General features: G+C 46.0%; 1 protein-coding gene across 1 annotated transcript in view; it reads right to left on the bottom strand.

Annotated features, from left to right (window-relative positions):
• The window catches only part of LOC132882564 (fucolectin-like), a 56,810-nt gene that overhangs the window by 12,769 nt on the left and 22,985 nt on the right, over positions 1-21,056 (bottom strand). Inside the window, exon 2 of the mRNA XM_060915657.1 lies at positions 18,829-19,111. Coding sequence (XP_060771640.1) covers positions 18,829-19,111 — 283 coding nt within the window. The remainder of the gene's footprint in view (positions 1-18,828; positions 19,112-21,056) is intronic.

Here is a 21,056-nt window from a genome sequence, read left to right as displayed (position 1 = left end):
AACATTCCTGGTTGTGTCCTGAGAGACTGTGCCGAGGAGCTCACAGATGTCTTTACAGACATCTTCAACATCTCATTGAGCCAGGCTGTTGTCCCCACATGCCTCAAAGCCACCACCATCATCCCGGTCCCGAAGAAGCCGTCTCCCTCCAGCTTCAATGACGACCGCCCTGTCGCACTCACTCCCATCCTCATGAAGTGCTTCGAGCGGCTAGTCATGCGGCATATCAAGTCTGCCCTCCCCCCCGCCCTGGACCCTTTCCAGTTTGCATATCAGTCCAACCGTTCAACCGATGATGCCATCTCCACTGCCCTCCACTCAGCCCTCACCCACCTGGAGAAAAAAGACTCGTATGTCAGAATGCTGTTCATAGACTTCAGCTCAGCATTCAACACAATCATTCCACAGCAGCTCATTCATAAACGGGACCAGCTGGGACTCAACACCTCCCTGTGCAACTGGCTGCTGGACTTCCTGACGGGGAGACCACAGGCTGTATGGGTGGGCAGCAACTCCTCCAGCATCATCATGTTGAACACAGGGGCCTCCCAAGGATGTGCGCTGAGCCCCCTCCTCTTCACTCTGCTTACCCACGACTGCACACCAACATCCAGCTCAAATCTCTTCATTAAGTTTGCGGATGATATGACTGTAGTGGGTCTCATCAAGAATGGTGATGAGACAATCTACAGGAGTGAGGTGAGCCTCTTGGCCATGTGGTGCAAGGACAACAATCTTCACCTGAACGTGGAGGAGACGAAGGAGATTGTTGTGGACTTCAGGAGAGCACACACCCAGCATGCTCCACTATCTATCGACGGTGCTGCAGTGGAGAGGGTGAGCAGCACCAAGTTTCTGGGTGTGCACATCTCTGAAGACCTGTCCTGGAACAACAACACCGCATCACTGGCCAAAAAAGCCCAACAGCGTCTGTACTTCCTCCGCAAACTGAGGAGAGCAAGAGTCCCGGCCCCCATCATGCACACATTCTACAGAGGCACCATCGAGAACATCCTGACCAGCTGCATCACCATGTGGTACGGTGCCTGCACCGTGTCCTGCTGCAAGACTCTGCAGTGCATCGTGAGAGCAGCTGAGAGGATCATTGGTGTCTCTCTCCCTTCTCTAATGGATATATATAACTCCCACCTCACCCGCAAAGCCATCAGGATTGCAGGTGACCCCACCCACCCATCTCACAGCCTCTTCAGCCTGCTGCCGTTGGGGAGACTGCGGAGTCTCCGGGCCAAAACCAGCAGGCTCAAGAACAGTTTCTTTCACCAGGCGGTCAGGAGGCTCAACTCCCTCCCTGTTCTGCCCCTTCTCCCCCCTCTGCCCCCTGCCACAGATTCTGCTTGCACACCCTCCTACCCCCCCTTCAGCATCTGACATGTCACCCTCACAGTTCCCACCCCCCCAATACACACACACACGCACACACACACACATATATATATATATATAAAAAAGTATTGTACTTCTTCCCACTCCTTTTTCAAACAATGTGCGGTGTATTGTAATGTATTAGCTCTTTATGTTATTTTATTTATTCTTTTTTTGTCACTTTTTTCATTTTCTTTCTTTTGTATGTACAAATAGTTACATACATTTTTATACATGTTCGAAATAAATAAATTCATTCATTCATTCATATATATATATATATATATATATATATATATATAATATACATATTCTCAACGTTCATTAACACACTGAACTCAGGGACTGCACATTTCACTTTACCTCGCTCATTTGCACTATTCCGCACTACCTCATCTTAAGCGCTATTAGTTTGTTTATTCTGCTTATCTCATGTTTACCTGCAAAACCTCAAGTGCCCTTGAATGTTTATTTGCTTCAATATGTGTGTGTGTGTGTGAGAGTGAGTGTTTAGTCTATGTCTAGTTCTTATCTAGAGTGTTTATACTGTTTGTATTGTTTATTTCAATTATTCTATTTTTTTTATTTATTGTATTGCCTGTTTGCACCATGGGTCAGAGAGGACTGTAATTTCATCTGTGCTGTATGTCAAGCATCTCATCTCATCTCATTATCTCTAGCCGCTTTATCCTTCTACAGGGTCGCAGGCAAGCTGGAGCCTATCCCAGCTGACTACGGGCGAAAGGCGGGGTACACCCTGGACAAGTCACCAGGTCATCGCAGGGCTGACACATAGACACAGACAACCATTCACACTCACATTCACACCTATGGTCAATTTAGAGTCACCGGTTAACCTAACCTGCATGTCTTTGGACTGTGGGGGAAACCGGAGCACCCGGAGGGAACCCACGCGGACACGGGGAGAACATGCAAACTCCACACAGAAAGGCCCTCGCCGGCCCCGGGGCTCGAACCCAGGACCTTCTTGCTGTGAGGCGACAGCGCTAACCACTACACCACCGTGCCGCCTATGTCAAGCATGTATAGGTATAGCATATTTGACAATAAAGTTGACTTGACTTGAATATTACATATCTGTGAGTGGCAAAAGTATGTGAACCTCTAAGATTAGCAGTTAATTTGAAGGTGAAATTAGAGTCAGGTTTTTTCAATCAATGGGATGACAATCAGGTGTGAGTGGGCACCCTGTTTTATTTAAAGAACAGGGATCTATCAAAGTCTGATATTCACAACACATGTTTGTGAACGTGTATCATGGCATGAACAAAGGAGATTTCTGAGGACCTCAGAAAAAGTGTTGTTGATGCTCATCAGGCTGGAAAAGGTTACAAAACCATCTCTAAAGAGTTTGGACTCCACCAATCCACAGTCAGACAGATTGTGTACAAATGGAGGAAATTCAAGACCATTGTTCCCCTCCCCAGGAGTGGTCAACCAACAGAGATCACTCAAAGAGCAAGGCAAGTAATAGTCAGCGAGGTCACAAAGGACCCCAGGGTAACTGCTAAGCAACTGAAGGCCTCTTTCACATTGGCTAATGTTAATGTTCATTAGTCCACCATCAAGAGAACACTGAACAACAATGGTGTGCATGGCAAGTTTGCAAGAAGAAAGCCACTGCTCTTCAAAAAGAACATTGCTGCTTGTAGAATATGTGTTTGTAGTTGCCCTGGCAACATCCATGATAGGACGTGACGTATTAGGATGCGGCCAGCTACTTAGGAATAAGGTAGATACAGCATGTTTACATTAGGTAGCACGCTGCTGCATACACTCAGTCAATAAAGGTGTTAGGGTTTTGCTGGGATTCGAACCTGGTTCGTTGGTGTGATAATCCAGCAAACCCCCACTAGGCCACCAGGGGGATGACTCAAATGCAGAGGCGTGAGGCGGAAGTAGAAAAAGTATCAAAAGGTTTATTTATACTATATACACTATATACAGGGCAAAACAAAAAAACAAAAACAGAGTATAATCCAACACTGGGAAGACAAAGGGAAAAATAAAATATCAAAAGTCCAAAAAGGAAAAGGCAAAAATGCAAAAGCTCAGAAGATCACAAAAATAAAAATATCCAAAGGTCCAAAACAAAAGCCAAAAAACCAGGAAAGCAAAGTGCAAAACAAAGAACACGGTACAGAGGAAACTGGAGATAAACATAACAGCACAAAGACTCCATGACAAGAGGACTGAACTAAGGGGTATAAATACACAAACTAATTAAGGACACAGGTGAAAATAATCAGGACTAAACAGGCAATTAACACAACACAAAACACAGGAACAGTGGCGGCCTCTAGAGGCCAAAACAAACATGACACGAAAAGGAAATAACAGCGGCCTCTAGAGGCCAAAACAGTCTTAGTCCTAACAGGACCCCCCCCCCAGGAGCGTCTCCTGACGTTCCCAGGGCGATCCGGATGGGCTGAATGGAAGTCCCGACACAGTTCTTTATCTAGGACATCCCGAGCAGGAACCCAGCAGCGCTCCTCAGGACCATAGCCCTCCCAGTCCACCAGATATTGCAAGCCGCCGCGGACCCGGCGGGAGTCAAGCAGGCGATGCACAGTGAACACAGTCTGACCCTGGAAGATGCGGGGGGGTGGGGGGTTCCTAGGGGCAGGGGCATACGTAGACATCAGTACGGGCTGCAACAGGGAAACATGGAAAGTGGGGTTGATCCTCAGAGTCCGGGGCAACTGGAGCCGGTAGGCGACAGGGTTAACCCTGCGCACCACCTTGAAGGGCCCAATGTAGGGAGGAGCAAGCTTGCGGTTCTCCACCCGCAGCGGAAGGTCCTTAGTGGACAGCCAAACCTGCTGCCCAGGGCGGAAAGCGTGTGCAGGTCTTCTATGGCGGTTGGCCTGAGTCTGGTTGGTTCTGGAGGTCTGTATGAGGGTCTTCCTAACCTTGCTCCAGGTCTTGCGACACCGTCTTACATATTGGTTGACCGAGGGCACCCCCGCGTCCTCCTCCTGGTCCGGGAACAGAGGTGGCTGGAACCCGAATTGGCACTGGAATGGCGACAGCTTGGTGGCCGATGACTGCAGGGTGTTGTGGGCGTACTCTGCCCATGGCAGCCAGGTGCTCCACGATGTTGGGTTATCCATAGCCAGGCCTCGCAGGGTGGTTTCCAGGTCCTGGTTGAGCCTCTCCGTCTGACCATTGGACTGTGGGTGAAACCCAGAGGAGAGGCTAGCAGTGGCTCCGATGACCTTGCAGAACCCGTGCTACACTCGGGAGGAGAACTGGGGCCCTCGGTCTGAGACGATGTCCTGTGGGAGACCAAAGACTCGGAAGACATGATTAAACACAAGTTTAGCTGTTTCAAGAGCAGAGGGGAGTTTGCACAGTGGTATGAAGCAGCAGGCCTTGGAGAATCTGTCAACTATGACCAAAATGACCGTGTTACCTTGTGACTCAGGGAGACCCGTGATGAAGTCGACTGCCACGTGGGACCAGGGACGCCGGGGAATAGTCAGAGGATGCAGGAGACCCTGGGGACGCTGTCGTGGGTTCTTGGTTCTGGTGCAAACCTCACAGGACAGGACAAATGACCTTACTTCCTTCTCCATGTTAGGCCACCAGAAGCGTCTTTTCAGGAAGTCCAGGGTCCTCCGAGCTCCCGGGTGGGCGGTGAGAGGGGAAGAGTGACCCCACTGGAGAACCTTGGACCGGGCTTGATGTGGGACATACAAGAGGCCCGGTGGCCCTGTCCCAGGACCGGGGTCCTGGCGTTGGGCTCATCGGATGGCCTCCTCAAGACCCCAGCGGACAGGGGCCACAATCCGGGACACAGGGATAATAGGTCCGACTTCATTCTCCCTGTTAGTGGCAGAGAACAGCCTGGAGAGTGCGTCAGGTTTGGTGTTCTTGGAGCCGGGGCGGTACGAGAGGGTGAAGTCAAACCGACTGAAAAACAGGGTCCACCTAGCCTGTCAAGGGTTCAGTCTCTTGGCTTGCTGGAGGTACTCCAGGTTCTTGTGGTCAGTCCAAACCAGGAATGGATGTTGCGCTCCCTCCAGCCAGTGCCTCCACTCCTCAAGGGCCAGTTTGACCGCTAGCAGTTCTCGATCCCCCACATCGTACTGGGACTCCGCAGGACTCAGGCGATGGGAGAAGTAAGCGCAGGGGTGCAGCTTTCCTTCCGAACGTTGAGAGAGCACCGCGCTGACACCACTGTCCGAGGCGTCCACCTCCACGATGAATGGTTGGGAGATGTCCGGGAGGACCAGAATGGGTGCCGTGCAGAAGCGGTCCTTGAGGTCTTTGAACGCCTTTTCCGCCTGAGGAGACCAGACATAAGATCCACCTGTCCCTTTGGTGAGGTCTGACATGGGTGCTGCCACAGAACTGAAGTTCCTGATGAACTTGCGATAGAAGTTAGCGAATCCTAAGAACCGCTGAACCTCCTTAACAGACTTGGGAGTAGGCCAGTCCCAGACGGCCAGGGTCTTGGCAGGGTCCATTTGGAGTTGGCCTGTCCGTACAATAAATCCCAGAAAGGAGACCTCGGGAACATGAAATTCGCATTTCTGGGCCTTGGCGAACAGATTGTTCTGTAGCAGCCTCTGGAGAACCTGGCGGACATGGTGGCGGTGCTCCTGCACGGTCTTGGAAAAGATAAGGATGTCGTCGAGGTAGACAAAAACGTACAGGTTAATCATGTCCCTTAAGACGTCGTTGATTAGGGCCTGAAAAACAGCTGGTGCATTGGTGAGTCCGAAGGGCATCACCTGGTATTCGTAGTGCCCAGACGGGGTGTTAAAGGCAGTCTTCCACTCGTCTCCCTGTCGGATACGGATGAGGTGGTATGCGTTCCGTAGGTCCAACTTGGTGAAGACGGTGGCGCCTTGGAGCAGGTCGAAAGCAGTGGACATCAGCGGAAGGGGATATCGGTTGCGCACAGTGATCTTGTTCAGGCCCCTGTAGTCAATACATGGTCGGAGACCCCCATCCTTCTTGCCGACAAAGAAGAAGCCGGCACCAGCAGGTGAGGTGGAGGGTCGAATGAACCCAGAGACCAGGGCGTCTTTGAGGTATTCCTCCATGGCCTTGCGTTCTGGCTGAGAGAGGGAAAACAGTCTGCCACGAGGAGGGGTAGTCCCAGGGAGCAAGTCGATGGCACAGTCGTAGGCCAGGTGCGGAGGAAGAACGGCGGCCCTGCTCTTGCTGAATACCTCCTTGAGATCCCAGTACTCTGTGGGAACTTGAGATAACTCGGTGAGATCAGGGGGCTCGGCAGGAAACACAGGAGAGCTAGAGAGCAGACAAGAGGCATGGCATGCAGGGCCCCATTCCACAACCTGGCTTGTTACCCAGTCTATGCGAGGGTTGTGGCGAGTGAGCCAAGGAAGGCCTAGAATAACTGGGAACTCAGGTGAAGGAATCAGGTGCAGGGATATTTCTTCCTTGTGACCTTGAGACTGGAGGAAGACTGGAGAAGTAACTTGGGTGACTCTTCCATCACCTAACGCTTGGCCATCGAGGGCAGACACAGACAGTGGGACTTCAAGAGGTGCAGTCGGAATATTGATGCTTTGGGCGAAGTGAATATCCATAAAGTTCCCAGCCGCCCCTGAGTCTAACAAAGCTTGACAAGAGTGGACAGACTCACCCCAGGAGATGGAGACCGGGATGTAGATTCCTTGGCCAGGGAGTCCGGGAGAGAGGGTAGGCCCCATCACAACCCTCCCTTGGCTGGACGGGGCGGTCCTTTTCCCAAGAGTTCGGGACATGATGCTCGGAAGTGACCCGGCTTGCCACAGTAGATGCAGCACTTGTCCCTCCTTCTGCGCTCCCTCTCAGATGCGGAGAGGCGAGTACGACCCACTTGCATGGGTTCTGGACAGTCACTGAAGGAGGTAGACGGTTTCCAGGTAGAGGTAGGGAGGCTGGGGGGGCTCAAGGCTTGGTGGCGTTCTCTCATCCTGTTGTCCAGACGAATAGCATGTGAGATGAGGGTTTCGAGGTCACTTGGGCATCCAATAGAGGCCAGACCGTCCTTGATGGGGTCAGACAGACCATGGTGGAAGGCTGACACCAGGGCAGTCTCGTTCCATCCACTTACTGCTGCGAGTGTTCGGAACGAGATGGTGTAATCTGCGACGCTTCCTCCTTGCCGGATGGACATGAGCTTTCGGGCTGCGTCGGTACTGATGTCCGCCTGATCGAAGACCCGAAGCATCTCTTCAGAAAACAGCTGGAAATCAAGGCACTCAGGTCCCTGTCTTTGCCAGATAGCAGTAGCCCAGGCTCGCGCCTTACCAGCTAATAAGGTGATCACAAAGGCAATCTTGCGGCGATCCGTAGTGTAGGTGGTAGGCTGAAGCTCAAAGGTGAGTTGACATTGGGTAAGGAACTCTCGGCACTCACTGTGCTTGCCATCGTACCTCTGTGGTGCAGGAAGGCTGGGTTCACGAGGTGAAGAAGGCAGCATGGCAGGAGGCACAGGAACAGGAGCGGGAGCAGGAGATGCAGGCAGAAATGTCAGCTGTGCCAGGGTTTTCCCGATTTGCTGAAGCAGTTCCTCGTGGCGAGCAAGGGCCTCATGTTGGCTGGTGAGCGTACATCCATGAGCGTCCATGGTCGCTCCGAAGCATGTCAAAGCTGCCGTAATTCCCTGAAGGTTGGCCGGGTAGACAGTTGAAGCAGCCTCTGCTGAGTCGGTCATGACGGAGTCTTTCTGTTAGGGTTTTGCTGGGATTCGAACCTGGTTCGTTGGTGTGATAATCCAGCAAACCCCCACTAGGCCACCAGGGGGATGACTCAAATGCAGAGGCGTGAGGCGGAAGTAGAAAAAGTATCAAAAGGTTTATTTATACTATATACACTATATACAGGGCAAAACAAAAAAACAAAAACAAAGAGTATAATCCAACACTGGGAAGACAAAGGGAAAAATAAAATATCAAAAGTCCAAAAAGGAAAAGGCAAAAATGCAAAAGCTCAGAAGATCACAAAAATAAAAATATCCAAAGGTCCAAAACAAAAGCCAAAAAACCAGAAAAGCAAAGTGCAAAACAAAGAACACGGTACAGAGGAAACTGGAGATAAACATAACAGCACAAAGACTCCGTGACAAGAGAACTGAACTAAGGGGTATAAATACACAAACTAATTAAGGACACAGGTGAAAATAATCAGGACTAAACAGGCAATTAACACAACACAAAACACAGGAACAGTGGCAGCCTCTAGAAGCCAAAACAAACATGACACGAAAAGGAAATAACAGCGGCCTCTAGAGGCCAAAACAGTCCTAGTCCTAACAAAAGGTGGTTCTCCCTCGCACCTTGTGAATTATTTGACACATCTACATGGTGTCAGAAGTCAGCCTCTGCTCAGCATGTCTCAGAGCCTTCGACGAATCGACCCACTCGTCTTTGACGAAAACATTGCAGACAACTGGGAAAAGTTCAAGCATGAATGGCGTGTCTACAGCATCACGGGGCTAACATCGGCTAGCAAGAAGGTAAAAGCCTACACGTTTCTCAACCTCGCGGGTCCTGATGCGCTGGAAAAGTACGACACTTTCACCTTCGAAGACGACGAAGATCCCGAGGACCCCGAGACATTGGTAAAGAAATTTGAAGAAAATTGTCTTCCTGTGAAAAATGTTATAATGGACAGACATGCCTTTAATACAATGAATCAGAGACCACACGAGTCAATCCAGTCATACGTTGCCACGTTAAAGTCGCTGGCCAAGAAGTGTGGCTTCAGCACGTTACACGACGAGCTGATTAGAGACAGATTAGTGTGTGGCGTCCGCGACTCCGCCGTCCGCACCCAGTTACTGAAGGAAAAGAGACTGATGCTAAATTCAGCCATTGAAATGTGTGTGCTGCATGAACAATCAGAAAAGGGTAATAAGGAACTAAGGAAGGAAACGGATGGCAGGGAAATTAAAAAGGATGGAGAAGTGTGTGCAGTGCAATTCAATCCGTGCTCAAACTGTGGTGGGCAGCACCCACCAAGTCGTAGCAGCTGCCCAGCTTTCAACAAACGTTGCAACTCCTGTGGAAAATGGAATCACTTCTCCAAATGCTGCAGATCAAGTGGTGAGCGCAAACTCAGCGCACAGGGTGGACAGCAGTCGAACAGACCACCCCACACCCCACGCAGGGGGGGATACATGCACAAAATAAGCGAGCTTGACACACAGACTGCACATGAGCCAACAGACCTCTTCTATTGTGAGAGTGTGGAAACAGTCGCAGAGAAGGGCGAGATATTTACCACATTGACATCCACCAATGGAAGATCACTAAAAGTGAAGATTGACACTGGAGCCCGGTGCAATGTAATTTCCCAAGCCACTCTCGATCACATTGACCCCAATGCAGACATTGACTACATGGCTGTTGTCAATCTCGTGGCCTATGGAGGACAGGTAATAAGGACAACAGGCATGGCTACTGTGCATTTCACTTGCGGAACATTACACTTTCATGTCATAGGCAGTGACATGAAACCTCTTCTTGGTCTCACTGATAGTGTAAAACTAGGCTATGTGAAACTAGGGCCAAATGTACATGCCCTTCAACAAGGGGCGCAAGGACTTATTCAACAGCAACACCATAGGCAAACTTCCAGTAGTGTACCACATGCGTCTGGATGACTCAGTGCACCCCACAATATGTGCCCCCAGACAGGTGCCATTAGCAATGAAAGACAAAATCATTCAGGAACTCAACAGAATGACCAAACTGGGAATCATCAAGCCAGTTCATGAACCCACCGAATGGGTGTCTGCGATGGTGGCTGCCTGCAAAAAGGATGGCAGCATCCGGCTGTGCATTGATCCAGTTTATCTCAACAAAGCGTTCCTCAGGCCTCACCACCCCATGAAAACAGTTGAACAAGTAATAGCTGACATGCCAGGCGCCAAGGTGTTCAGCATCTTAGATGCAAAGTGTGGCTTCTGGGAGGTGCCACTCAGCAGCGAGTCATCCAAGTTAACCACGTTTATGACACCAGTGGGCCGATATGCTTTCCTTCAAATGCCTTACAGGATATCGACGGGGAGTGAAGTTTTCCAAAGGTGCATGGAACAACTCTTTGAAGGGCAGCCATGTGCAATTGTCATCAATGACATCCTAGTCTGGGGCAGCACAGCAGAAGAGCATGACGCGCGTCTCTGTCAGGTCATGGACAGAGTACGTGCTGTCAACCTCAAGCTGAACCCGGACAAATGTCACTTCAGAGTGTCTGCAGTCTCATACGTGGGGCACCTGCTCACCGACCAGGGGGTCAAGCCGGATCCTGCCAAGACTGCCGCAGTTCGTCTGATGCCTCCCCCAGAGGACAAACATGGAGTACAGAGATTCATTGGCATGACCAACTACCTGTCCAAATTCATCCCAGGTTACAGCGAGATCACGGCACCCCTGCGTCAGCTCCTTCTTCAGGACATGGAATGGGATTGGCAGGAGCACCACACAGCAGCATTCAACAAACTAAAGGACCTCCTCACCAGCCCTCCAGTACTTCGATGTACACCAGCCAGTGGTGTTGTCTGCTGATGCCTCTCAGCACGGTCTAGGTGCTGTCTGCTTACAAGACAACAAACCCGTGGCGTTTGCCTCCAGGGCCCTCACGGAGACGGAGGGACGCTATGCACAGATAGAAAAAGAGCTTCTGGCTCTCGTGTATGCCTGTCAGAAATTCCATGACTACATATATGGCCGCCCTGTGACAGTGGAGACGGATCATCAGCCCCTCATCACCATACTGCGAAAACCCCTCCACTCTGCATCCGCTCGCCTCCAGAGAATGATGCTGAAGCTGCAGCGTTACAACCTCCATGTCACGTACAGAAGAGGCAAAGAACTGTTCGTTGCGGACACCCTCTCACGTGCACATCTGCCTGCTGCAGACTTGACCGACAGTGCTGAGGAATATGACATCATGACAGTGGAGGTACTCTCCTCAAGGAGACTGGAGGAACTGAGACGAGAAATGCTGGCAGATCCTACATGCCGCCGTCTAGCCGAGGTCATCACTGCAGGCTGGCCTGACTCATTTAAGCAGCTGCCTCATGATCTCAAACAGTTCTACAGCATGAGACATGAACTCACAACAGACAACGGCTTGGTGTTCCGTGGTCTGAGATTTATCATTCCCCACTCGCTGCGACACTACTATGTCAAACAGCTGCACCAAGGCCACCCTGGCCTCGAAGCAAGAAAACGCAGGGCCAGAGAAACCATGTTTTGGCCCACAATCAATCAGGACATTGAGAATGAGCTCTCCAAATGTGCTCCATGCAATGCACTTCGACCTCACTAGACAAAAGAGCCTCTGCAACTACATGATATACCTGACCTGCCATGGGCCCTCACAGCAGCTGATGTCTTCGAATGGGAGGGAAAAGAGCACCTGGTGCTAGTGGACTCATATTTGGGCTGGTATGAAATAGACCAGCTCCCTAACACAACCAGTGCAACCATCATCACCAGGCTGAAACGACATTTCGCCACACACGGTGCACCCCAGCAACTCATGACTGACAATGCTGCATACTTCACAAGCAGGGAATTTCAGGAATTTGCCCATGCATGGGACTTCTCCCATGTCACCAGCAGCCTGCACTACCCTCAATCAAATGGGTTAGCTGAAAGGGCTGTGCGCTCAGCCAAACACCTACTTGAGAAATGTGCACGTGATGGCACAGATGTCTATGTGACCCTACTCAACATACAAAACACTCCAAGAGATGGACTGCCCTCACCAGCACAGCGCTTGCTGTCTCGCTGCACAAAAGCTCTTATTCCCATGACCAAAGCCATGTACAGTACCTACCCAAGGTGCAGACCCAGGTGCAGGAAGCCCTCACACATGCAAGGCAGAGACGCAAGGCACACTATGACAAATCAGCTAAACGCTTAGCACAGCTGCAAACAGGGAACACGGTCAGGATGCAGACCACCAGGGGATATGACCAGCTTGCAATAGTCACAGGAACTGCAGCACGACCCAACAGTTACCAGGTCCAGGTTGGGGATGCCGCATACACCAGGAATAGACGTCACCTGTTACTCACCCAAGAGAGTTACACTCCTCCTACAACAACAACAAACCCCCCATCCAGTGCCACTGCTGACCAACCACCGGGGATGCAGCCCGCAGTCATCCAGCCAGAGGTGGCACAAGCCCAAGAAGGCATGATCATCACCCGCTCAGGAAGGGTATCAAGGCCCAACACCCTCTACAAAGACTGCACCTCATAGACATTTTTTTTCTCTCCCTCTTTATACACACACAAAAAAAGAGAGTGCTGGTTTACAGTATGATATGTCACTGCTAGATTCTTCATGCAGGTTAAGTTTATGAAGTCATCTGTATGGATTATGAGTTTTGTTCACAATGATGATTTGTTACGACATATATGCAGTCAAGTCAATCAGTTGGTTGTTATACCGGCACTGTTAACTACTTATTAAGTGCCTTATACTAATAGGAGCATTTAGGCTTCTAAGTTGATTTTGATTTCTAAGTTGTCAAAACTGTTTACCTCCCTTGTTTGCCATTCTTTGAGAAGGGGGATGTAGAATATGTGTTTGTAGTTGCCCTGGCAACATCCATGATAGGACGTGAGGTATTAGGATGCGGCCAGCTACTTAGGGATTAGGTAGATACAGCATGTTTACATTAGGTAGCATGCTGCTGCATACACTCAGTCAATAAAGGTGGTTCTCCCTTGCACCTTGTGAATTATTTGACACATCTACACTGCTCATCTGCAGTTTGCTAAAGATCATGTGGACAAGCCAGAAGGCTACTGGAAAAAATGTTTTGTGGATAGATGAGACCAAAATACAAATTTTTGGTTAAAATGAGAAACATTATGTTTGGAGAAAGGAAAACACTGCATTCCAGCATAAGAACCTTATCTCATCTGTGAAACATGGTGGTGGTAATATCATGGCTTGTACCTGTTTTGCTGCATCTGGGCCAGGATGGCTTGCCATCATTGATGGAACAATGAATTTTAAATTATACCAGCGAATTTTAACCCTTTGGTGACTGACCCCTTGAACATGGTTCCTCCAGGAACGATGACATTTCAGTCGTCAAGACAACGGAAAAACTAAAATACAAGAGCATTTTGTTTTGTGCACAAGAGCATTGTGACGTATCTTTCTGTTTTTGTATTTTAGTTCTTCTGTTCTCTTGACAACTGAAAAGTCATAGTTCCTGGAGGAACCATTTTCAAGGGGTCAGTCACCAAAGGGTAGGAAAATGTCAGGACATCTGTCCATGAACTGAATCTCAAGAGAAGGTAGGTCATGCAGCAAAACAACGACCCTAAGCACACAAGTCGTTTTACCAAAGAATGGTGAAAGAAGAATAAAGTGAATGTTTTGGAATGGCCAAGTCAAAGTCCTGACCTTAATCCAATTGAAATGTTGTGGAAGGACCTGAAGCGAGCAGTTCATGTGAGGAAACCCACCAACATCCCAGAGTTGAAGCTGTTCTGTATGGAGCAATAGGTTAAAATTCCTTCAAGCTGGTGTGCAGGACTGATCAACAGTTACCAGAAACGTTTAGTTATAGTGCAGTTATTGCTGCACAAGGGGGTCAAACCAGATACTGAAAGCAAAGGTTCACATACTTTTGCCACTCACAGATATGTAATATTGGATCATTTCCCTCAATAAATAAATGACCAAGTATAATATTTTGTCTTATTTGTTTAACTGGGTTCTCTTTATATACTTTTAGGACTTGTGTGAAAATCTGATGATGTTTTAGATCATATTTATGCAGAAATATAGAAAATTCTACAGGGTTCACAAACTTTCAAGCACCACTGTATAAGAAAATGTACTATGTGATTAATTTACATTCAACTTTCTAAATATCTATGGGTGTCTTCTGCCACTGAAGTCCCTGTATAAATTTTAGTTCAAGGAATTTATATAAACCTGATTTAGCTTGTAGACAGAACCACTGCCAGAGCTACTGTTTCAGAAAATTACCCAACACTTTCTAACCATTCAGATTTGAGAAGTCAATATCACTAAGGTATAAAATAGCAAATTTCCATCTTTGATATCTTACATGTCAGAATTACATAATTTGAGTCATTTACAGTGTTTTGCAAAAGTATTTACCCCCCTTCGTGTTTGTCCTGTTTTGTCACAAAACAAGCTGGAATTAAAATGGATTTTTGGGGTGTTAGCACCATTTAATTTACACAACATGCTTACCACTTTAAAGGTGCAAACTTGTTTGTTTTAAAATTGTGACACAAACAATAATTAACATATAAAAACAGAAATCTGGAGTGTGTCTAGGTTTTCACCGCCCAAAGTCCATACTTTGCAAAGCCAACTTTTGCTGCCATTACAGCTGCAAGTCTCTTGGGGTATGTCTCTATTAGCTTAGCACATCTAGCCACTGGGATTTTTGCCCATTCCTCAAGGCAAAACTGCTCCAACTCCTTCAAGTGAGATGGGTTGCGTTGGTGTACAGCAATCTTCAAGTTATGCCACAGATTCTCAATTGGATTGAGGTCTGGGCTTTGATTAGGCCATTCCAACACATTTAAACATTTTCCGTTAAACCACTCCAGTGTAGCTTTAGCAGTATGTTTACGGTCATTGCCCTGCTGGACCATGAACCTTCGTCCCAGTCTCAAACCTCTGGCCGACTCAAACAGGTTTTCCTCCAGAATAGAGATCTTGCAGTCACGTGACCAGAAAGTACACAGCCGCCATCTTGTCGGTAAAAAACACCACTGAATACTGCTTCACTCGTGTACAAAATGGATCAATTTCAACCGACGGACTACACGGCTCATTTTTCTAATGAACAGATAACTACATATATGTCTAAAATAAACGACCTACAGATTAGTGACCCTTATGGCTTACCGGACGTAGTTTTCACGACCGTGTCAGTGGATATGGAACTGCCAGAGGTGGAATACCCAGACGTGTATAATTACCTCATTAACTTTCCCTCGCTGTTCAGTGGTGAAGCACTGCGTGCTTATAAATCTCTGCACAGTTATCTTTACAGAAATTCAGGATTTGTCAGCCCCCCTCAGATGTGGCATCTTGTAAACAAGAAAATAACAATCCTCATTGGACGGGTAAGTCACTTAAGTATTGATACTAGATATATCAGTAGTATCTAGTATAGCACTGACCAGCTGATTAGAGAATAGAATAGAATAAGGTAATTCCAGCTGTAATTCCAAATTGTCCGTCTTGTTTACCATGGATCTGGCGTTGGAGAGGTAGAGGCTTGGCAGTGGAGATTTGAGTGGCTGTTTTCTGAGCTTAGTCAACAGGCCGGCTCTGCCTGCAGCCTCGCTTTTGCTTCCTCTCCCGACGCCGCCTCCTTCGCCTGCCAGACCCGATAACAATCCACGGAGACCCCGCTGGTCTCGCTATCTCGTCCAGAATGTTGTGCATGCGATGGAAATCGCTACAAACCGTCATTTTCTGCTGGAAACCAATGTCCAGTAAGTCCATATGGTTGTAGTGGACATTGAAGTCCGGTACAGACGAACAACACGCAAAAATACACACAAAAAACATAAAAAACATGCACAGGTAGGGAGAGCTTGTAGCCGCAGCCTTTGTAGTAGAATTGTATATAGTAGGGTTTTCCAGAAGAAAAGGTAGAAGTAGAAGCAGAAGTAGAACCAGAATGAAGTAGAAGGCGGAAATATGGCGTTTGACCGTCAAGATGGCGTCTGCTGCAATCTGGATCGGCTGTGACGTCACATGCAAGATCTCTATTGCTCTGTATTTAGTGCCATCCATCTTTCCTTCAATCCTGGCCAGCTTTCCTGTCCCTGTGGATGAAAAATATCCTCACAGCATGGTGCCACCACCACCATGCTTCACTGTAGGAATGGTGTTCTCAGGGTGTTGGATTTGCACCACACATGGCATTTCCCACAATGGCCAAAAAGTTCAATTTTAGTCTCATTTGACCAGAGAATCTTCTTCCATGTGTTTGGGAAGTCTGCCACATGCTGTTGGGCAAACTCCAAATGTGTTTTCACAAGCAATTACTTTTTTATGGCCACTCTTCTTAAAAACCCCACTCTGTGGAGTGTATGGCTTAAATTGGGCCTATGGACAAATACTCCCATCTCTGCTGTGGATCTTTGCAGCTCCTTCAGTGTTATCTTTGGTGTCTTGTTGCATCCCTGATTAATGCCCTCCTTGTCCTGTTCTGGGAGTTTTGGTGGGGGCAGCCTTCTCTTACCAGGTTTGTATTGGTGACATATTCTTTCCATTTTGCTTTCATGGATTTTATAGTGCTCCCTGGGATATTCAAAGTTTGGGATTTTTTTTTATAATGCAACCATGATCCATACTTCTTGTCACGAGTGGTGAGCTGAGGTGAAGTGAGGACCCAAGAGCAGACTCAGAAAACAGGCAGCGTAAAGAGAAAACGTCTTTAATGAAGTAGATGGCAGAAAGGCAAAGGTACAGTAGGGCTCAGGCAAAAATCGGTAGTCAAAAAAACAGGCCAGGAGGTCAAAAACACAGAGGAGCAGGTAGACACGATCAGGGACAAAAAACAGGACAGAAAAATCTTCACAAAAACTGATGAACACAGGGACAAGGGGAATCCAGGCAGAGGTTGCAAAAGACACAATTCAAAAGAACAGGCAGGCAAAAACAGGGACAAAAACTGGACATAAAAACTTGACAAAAAACAAAGAAAAATTCAGGCAGGGGGGATCAAGAAGACACAATACCAATGAGCTGTAGCAAGGTGAGGAAAGTCTACAAGAGACAGTCTGGCAACTGGAGTAGCTCCAAACAGTTCTTGAAAAGCCCTGGCTGATGGGAGAGGAGTGGTAGCAGGTGTGGGAGTGCCACTTCAGGAAATGGCCTTCAGCAAGGCAGGACTGAATTCTTGTCCTGGATCTGGCCTGGAGCCAGCATGGAAGTCCCACAATCTAAGGCATGGATGGACTGGACCGGACTGTGACACTTCTTCAAAACTTTGTCTCTGACATGTTTGGAGTGCTCCTTGGTTTTCATATTGCTTGCTTAGTAGTGTTGCAGAGTGATTGTTCTTCCAGAACAAGTTTATTTATATAGACATCATGTGACAAATCATGTGACACTTTGATTGCACACAAGTGGATCTTAATCAACTAATTGAAGTGAATTGGTTGGACCAGCTCTTATTTAGGGGTTTCATACAAAAGGGGGTGAATACCTATTCACCCTCCAGATTTCTGGGGTTTTTTTCATCTTAATTATTGTTTGTGTCACAATTAAAAACAAACAAACAAACAAGCAAGCAAAAAAATTGCACCTTTAAAGTAGTAAGCATGTTGTGCAAATCAAATGGTGCTAACACCCCAAAAATCCATTTTAATTCCAGCTTCTAATATGACAAAACAGGACAAACACTAAGGGGGATGAATACTTTTGCAAGACACTGTAAAATGCCATTAGCAATCAGATAAAAGACTGCAGGAACAAGCTCAAACCAGAAAAATTTTGGGACGGTATGGAAAATACAAATAAAAAAAAAAAAAGAAAGCAGTGATTTCTAAATTTACTTTGACTTGTATTTCATTGCAGACCATATGAAGTCAAAATATTTCATGCTTTTGTCTGGTCATTTAATTTGTTAATATTCATCCATTGAGGCCTTCCAAAAAAATTGGGACCTGTTGCACACCTTAAGACCTGTTTGCAGGAAGAATGGGACGAAATAACACTAGCTGTCTTCAGTTCCTCAACATCTTTTCAGTCTTGTGAGATAATGGCAGTATTACACAGTGGTAAATGCTTTACCTTCCCAAATAATTTTTTTAATGTGCTGCAAAAATTAAAAGTTGAAATGTGTTTATTTTGAAAAATAAATAAATAAATAAATAAAATTAAAATTTCAAATAATTTGCTGTTGCATTGTTTTGAGTGCAGTACAGGTCAAATATTATTTACAAATCATTGTCTTCAGTTTTAATTTCAATTTCATCTTACCATCCCATCTTTTTTCTGATTTGTGTTTATATTTTTATATGTCCATGTTCTGTAATAAATTTGGATTTAAATGTTGCCAAGTCAGAAAAATGGATTTACTTTATTTTTACTTCAGAAAAATAAAGTGTACAAAACTATGAAATTCGCAAAAGTAAACTTTTGATGCCATTTAAAATATTTTGTCATGTATTTATTCAACAACTTTTAAAGAAGGTTGTATAATTATGTACAAAGCCAATAATCAGGCACAGTTCCACATTACATTATGAGCAATTTTAATCGAATGTAATAATGCATTATTAAAGCTGTAAAAGCATAAAAAGTTACCAAATTAAATAGACTTATAGGCAGCAATCTTTCTGAAATGTTAAGAAAGCTATCTAAGTAAAATCTTAATTTTTTATGCTGATATTATTTTATAAATTGATTTTTAAAATTTCACCTGGGGTTATTGTTGCCATTGTTGTCTAAGGAGTTGCCAATGTGAATCTCTGCATCATTTAACCGTTCTGAGGTGCCTTCACCTCTGTTTGTGATGATTACATTCTTAATATCATGCACTGCCAACAAATCCAGCCTCCACCATGCATTATAATCCATATTTGTGTGTGTACATGGAGAAATATACGAGGATGATTCTGTGATACCATCAATAGCAAAGTGAGCAAAGTAAATGCCCTGGTAAGTAGAAGATTGTGTTGCTATTCCTTTTAAGGCCACATTGTCTAGAGGGGAGAACAGAATATATTAATGCATCTGAAAATATTGGAATATCATGAACAACTTATTTTTTTGTAATTTTATTCAAAAAGGTAAACATTAATATATTCTACATTCATTACAAGTAAAGTGAAATATTACAAGGCTTTTTTGTTGTAATTTTGATGATTATAGCTTATAGCTCATGAAAATCAGAAATCCATTATCTCAGAATATTAGAATTTCATTTTGAGTTTGAGTAAAGCAGTATAAATTCTGTGCATCTCTCAGTCTAGTTCAGTACATGCAACCGCAATCATGGGGAAGATTGCTGACTTGACAGTTGTCCAGAAGACGATTATCAACACCCTCCACAGGGAGGGTAAGCCACAGAAGGTCACTGCTGAAAAGGCTGGCTGGAAAATGTGCATAGCAACAGGGATGAGCGCAGCCTTGAGAGGCTTGTCAAGAAAATCTGATTCAAGAACTTTGGAGAGCTTCACAAGGAGTGGACAGAGGCTGGTGTCAGTGCATCAAGTGCCACCACACATAGATGCCTACAGGAAAGGGGCTATGACTGTCACATTCCTAATATCAAGCTACTCCTGAATCAGAGACGATGTCAGAAGCATCTTACCTGGGCTACGGAGAAAAAGAACTGGACTGTTGTTCAGTGGTCCAAAATCCTTTTTTCAGATGAAAATAAGTTTTGCATTTCATTGGGAAGTCAAGGTCCTAGAGTCTGTAGGATGAGTAGAGAGGCACAGAATCCAAGGTGTTTGAAGTCCAGTGTGTAGTTTCCGCAGTCTGTGATGATTTGAGGTGCCATGTCATCTGCTGGTATTGGTCCACTGTGTTTTATCAAGTCCAAAGTGAACGCAACCATCTACCAGGAGATTTTAGAGCACTTCATACTTCCACCTGCTGACAAGCTTTATGGAGATGCCAATTTCCTTTTCCAGCAGGACTTAGCACCTGCCCACAGTGCCAAAACTACAATCAAATGGTTTGCTGACCATGATACTATTGTGCTTGATTGGCCAGCCAACTCGTCTTACCTGAACCCCATAGATTCTCTATGTGGTATTGCCAAGAGGAAGATGAGAAACACCCGACCCAAAAATACAGATGAGCTGAAGGCCGCTATCAAACCAATTCGGGCTTCAGTCACCACTCAGCAGTGCCACAGGCTGATCACTTCCATGTCATGCCACACTGATGCAGTAATTTGTGGCAAAGGAGACCCAACTAAGTATTGAGTATATAAATTAACATACGTTTCAGAAGTTGGATATTTCTGTATTATAAATCCTTTTTTGATTAATCTTGGGAAATATTCTAATAATGTGACATACTGGATTTCTGATTTTCATGAGCTGTAAGCGCTTTTTCCCAATATTCTAATTATTTGAAATACACTAGTATACAGAAGCCCACATTCGAAAAAGTTGGGACAGTATGGTTGAATGCAAGTTAACAAACAAACAAATAAAAAGAAAGCATTGATTTCTAAATTTACTTTGACTTGTATTTCATTGCAAACAGTATGGCTAGTAATGAGTTAAAACTATTAAATAATGATGTGATTTGAAACGGGTGATGTCAACATATAATTGTAATCATGATTTGGTACAATATCAGTATCCTGGAAAGGCCTAGTCTTTGAAGAGCAAAGATGAGCCAAGGATCTCCAGTTTGTCAAGAAATGCATGTGAAAATCATTCAAATGTTTAAAAACAATGTTTCTCAAAGAAGGAATTTGTAAATACAGTGGGGCAAAAAAGGATTTAGTCAGCCACCAATGGGGCAAGTTCTCCCACTTAAAAAGATGAGAGAGGCCTGTAATTTTCATCATAGGTACAGTGGTGCTTGAAAGTTTGTGAACCCTTTAGAATTTTCTATATTTCTGCATAAATATGACCTAAAACATCATCAGATTTTCATACAAGTCCTAAAAGTAGATAAAGAGAA

Source organism: Neoarius graeffei, chromosome 3 (assembly GCF_027579695.1).
Source record: "Neoarius graeffei isolate fNeoGra1 chromosome 3, fNeoGra1.pri, whole genome shotgun sequence".
Lineage (NCBI taxonomy): Eukaryota > Metazoa > Chordata > Actinopteri > Siluriformes > Ariidae > Neoarius > Neoarius graeffei.
Note: the sequence above shows the minus strand (reverse complement) of the source record. Positions and strands in the feature narration are given on the sequence as shown.